This window comes from Triturus cristatus, chromosome 4_1 (genome assembly GCF_964204655.1).
Source record: "Triturus cristatus chromosome 4_1, aTriCri1.1, whole genome shotgun sequence".
NCBI classification, from domain to species: domain Eukaryota; kingdom Metazoa; phylum Chordata; class Amphibia; order Caudata; family Salamandridae; genus Triturus; species Triturus cristatus.
Window position 1 is genome coordinate 177,649,607 of NC_140585.1, and position 3,665 is coordinate 177,653,271.

General features: G+C 39.1%; 1 protein-coding gene across 1 annotated transcript; it reads right to left on the reverse strand.

Moving 5' to 3' along the window:
• Positions 1-2,045: 2,045 nt before the first annotated feature.
• LOC146853851 (olfactory receptor 8J2-like) lies at positions 2,046-2,975 on the reverse strand. Its single transcript, XM_085650943.1, has one exon. The coding sequence runs from the start codon at positions 2,973-2,975 to the stop codon at positions 2,046-2,048; it is 930 nt and encodes a 309-aa protein (XP_085507069.1).
• Positions 2,976-3,665: the final 690 nt, after the last annotated feature.

Consider the following 3,665-nt stretch of genomic DNA (forward strand, 5'->3'; position numbering starts at 1 on the left):
AGAGAGTGAAGACCCAAAACATGGATGCCTGGTTGGAAGTTATACTCTGGGAAGCACAAGACGCTAGGATATTGTGCGTGACCACTTATAACCCCATTTCTAATCATGTGAAAAAAGTGATCACAAAAAATTGGCAGATACAAAATACAGGAGATAATCATTGGAATAGACCTCTATTCTCCCATCACTGCAGCCCCAACATCAGGGATGTATTAGTGCATACAAGAGAGGCCCAGTATCCAGTTGTGGGCCTTAGCCAGATGAATACCTTGCGGGGTTTTCCACCAGTACAGTGACATTATCTCTGTTGTAAATGCAGTATATGCAACCTCCCAAAAGCCACTAGCAGGATTGATCTAGGTTTACCAAAGCGATGGCAACAGAGGAAACATACCAACTGTAATTCTAGCGTCATCTCCCTGATTACTTGCCCCTGTGGTATGAAGTACATGGAGATGACTGCGTACGTTCCCGGGACAGATCTTGGAGCAACATAGTAATATATTGTGTGCTAGCTACTAATAAAGGAGCCACCGCTACATCACATCAGAATTATAAGTTGAAAGTCATAGAACTGTTTGAATCAAGTTCACACATTGCAGAGAAAAAATCTGTTTGAAATAGAACAAAGCTGGATTTTCCACATTTCAACCAGTAAAACAAGACTGATTGATTAATTACCATGTGGTAGCCTGAATGGATAGTACTGGAGTGCATACTTACTATTGGTGAATAAACAAGAAAAAATATATAATGTCTTTTATCTCCCAACAGAAGTTATATGTAAATTACACTATCTCGTTAATCAGGTCCACATGAGCTGGGGTTTCATGTAGTTTGATGTCATAGGTGTCACCAACCTAGATGACCAGTGTCATGCAAGCAGGCATTCCCTTGTTGGAACATGTAACAAATAGCCCACATGACAACACAGCGAGTTAAATTTGACAGAAGCGTCAATCACATGTGACAACGAAGATTGGCGACTGTGCTGGAATAGTTGCGAACCACGCTCCAAAGTGTGAGGACACTTGGATGATTGAGCCCAACATTTCTTAGAAGTAAGTGCGATAGTTTTAACAGTGTTCACATTAGTGAGCTCTAGATGGCAGAGACGTGCTTAACTCACTGAGTAATCTTGTCAGTGGAAAGTTTTTGAACCAACATGGAGGGACATTCACATAAATTATCACAGTGAAAATGTTGGTATTGAAGAGTATTTGATATAATGTCAAATAATTTAAAATCAAAATGGTTCAGCACTTTCTATAGGTATAAGAGTCAATGTCCAAAACAATGAGCACACAAGAAGATGTTCCACTACCAGAAGTAGGTTTCTTAACAGGAGTGTTCTTTATTGAGTTCATTAAAAATCAAAGGACCATAGCTGACGCGTTTCGCCTCACAATGAGACTTCTTCAGGGCTATCAAAAAAGACTCTTTTCTCTCAATGAGGATATGATGTCTTGTATATAAATTTATGAACATGTGTTTTTTTAACAATTGAAGAACTGCTCTATGTATATATGTGAATCTGGTTTTAAAATTTGTGTTTGTATGTGTTTTTTGATAGCCCTGAAGAAGTCTTCATGTGTGACGAAAAGCGTCGGCGATTGTCCTTTGATTTTTAATGAACTCAATAAAGAACAATCCTGTTAAGAAACCTACTTCTGGGAGTGGAACATCTTCTTGTGTGCTCATTGTTTTGGACATTGACTCTTATACCTATAGAAAGTGCTGAACCCTTTTGTGTTTAAATTGTTATAGGAATTCATTCCTAGTTGGGGAGCATAGAGAGGAGTGCTCCTTGGTTCTTTGCACTGTCAGGATATACCTAGACACATTACATTTGTCAGAGGCAGACTGCTATAGCCTCTACCCTCCATCTATCTGTATCCATAATGTCAAATAATGCTAAATTGGCTGATCTCACCTTTTAAATTCTATATTGGTCTGTACACATTTTAAAATAGTGTATGTAAAAATATCTAAGTACTTTTGTCATCCTCCTGAAAACAATTTCAACCATATTAATTCTTCTTTGTTTAATCAAAAAGTCTCCCTGCAGCTTTTCTTAGAGCCCCTTTAACATCTTTATTCCTGAAGCTATAAATTAAGGGATTCAGCATAGGAATGATGACTGTGTAGAAAACTGATGCCACCCTATCCGTGTCTAGGGAGTAACTGGACCTAGGGCGGAGATACATGAAGAGAACTGTGCCATAGAAAACAATGACACAGACAAAGTGGGAGGCACAGGTGGAGAATGCTTTCTGTCTCCCCATAGTTGAACTTATCCTTAGTACAGAGGTGATGATGAAAAAGTAGGAAACCAAGACAACCAGCAAGGACCCGGCAGAAGTTATGCTCCCAAAGATAAGAAGGACTAGCTCATTTATGAATGTGTCAGTGCAGGACAGCTGGAGCAAAGGAAGGATGTCACACATGAAGTGATTGAGTTGACGTGAGTTGCAAAAGTGCAGCCGGAAAGTACAGCCTGTTTGTATCAATGCTTGAGCAAGACCACCCATATGGGCAAAGGAGACCAGGAAATAGCAGTATCTCTTATTCATTATTGTATGGTAGAGTAGTGGACAGCAGATTGCCACATACCTATCATATGCCATTGCTGCAAGTAAAAGACCCTCTGTGGCTCCCAGATCAATGAAGAAAAATAATTGAACTGCACACCCATAGTAAGATATTGCCTTTCTTTCAGAGAGGAAGTTTACCAACATGTTTGGTGTAATGACTGAGGAGTAGCACAGATCCACCAAGGATAAATGGCAAAGCAGAAAGTACATCGGTGAGTGCAGTTGGGGAGAAATCCTTATTAGAGTTATGATGCCAATATTGCCCATCAGAGTGATGATGTAAACCAGGAGGAAAAATACGAAGAGTGGAACTTGCAGCCCAGAGACATCTGTGAGTCCCAAGAGGGTGAAGTCAGTCACAAATGTTCGATTCTTTTCCATTCATCTGGTTTCTAGGTTAAATATGCTGAAATCAAAATGGAAAAAAGTAAATGGAGTTATGTTTGCTTTGTAGTACTCTTTCTAACGAGCTTGAGTGGTAATAATGACAAACAGAAATTACTGAACAAAACATTCAAAGCTGTAACTGGCTGTATTCACTTAATAATATTATAATAACTATTGGATCTGGCGGTCTCTGCAGGGTCACCCCAAATGTGTTGCCTTCATTCTCTTCCTTTGTTAAACCTCTTATACCAGGTAAATTGGCTTACTCCTGATTGCCACATTTAATTTACTTGTAAGTACCTTGTAAATGGTTCTACTTGGACTTTGGACTTGCAAATTAAATGTTAATAATGGGCTTGCAGTACTCATTGTGCAACTCACTCAAGTAGCCTTTTAAAACATGTCTCAGGCCTACCCCTTTGGTCTCTTGTGCTTTTTGATACTGCTATTTTGACCTGGCAAAAGAAGTCTTTGTCCTTGCCAAACCCTTCATTTTTAATACTTTTATGGCACACCTCAGGTAGGCCCTAAAAGCTCACAGGACAGAGAGCATTGTATTTAAATACAGGAAATGTGCACTAAGTGTTACTAGTTCTGGCAGTGAAAAAGTCCTAAGTTCAGTATTTAGTGTTGTAAAGTCTATCTCTTTCTTTAACACTGGGCTACCTTATTACATTTAATAAG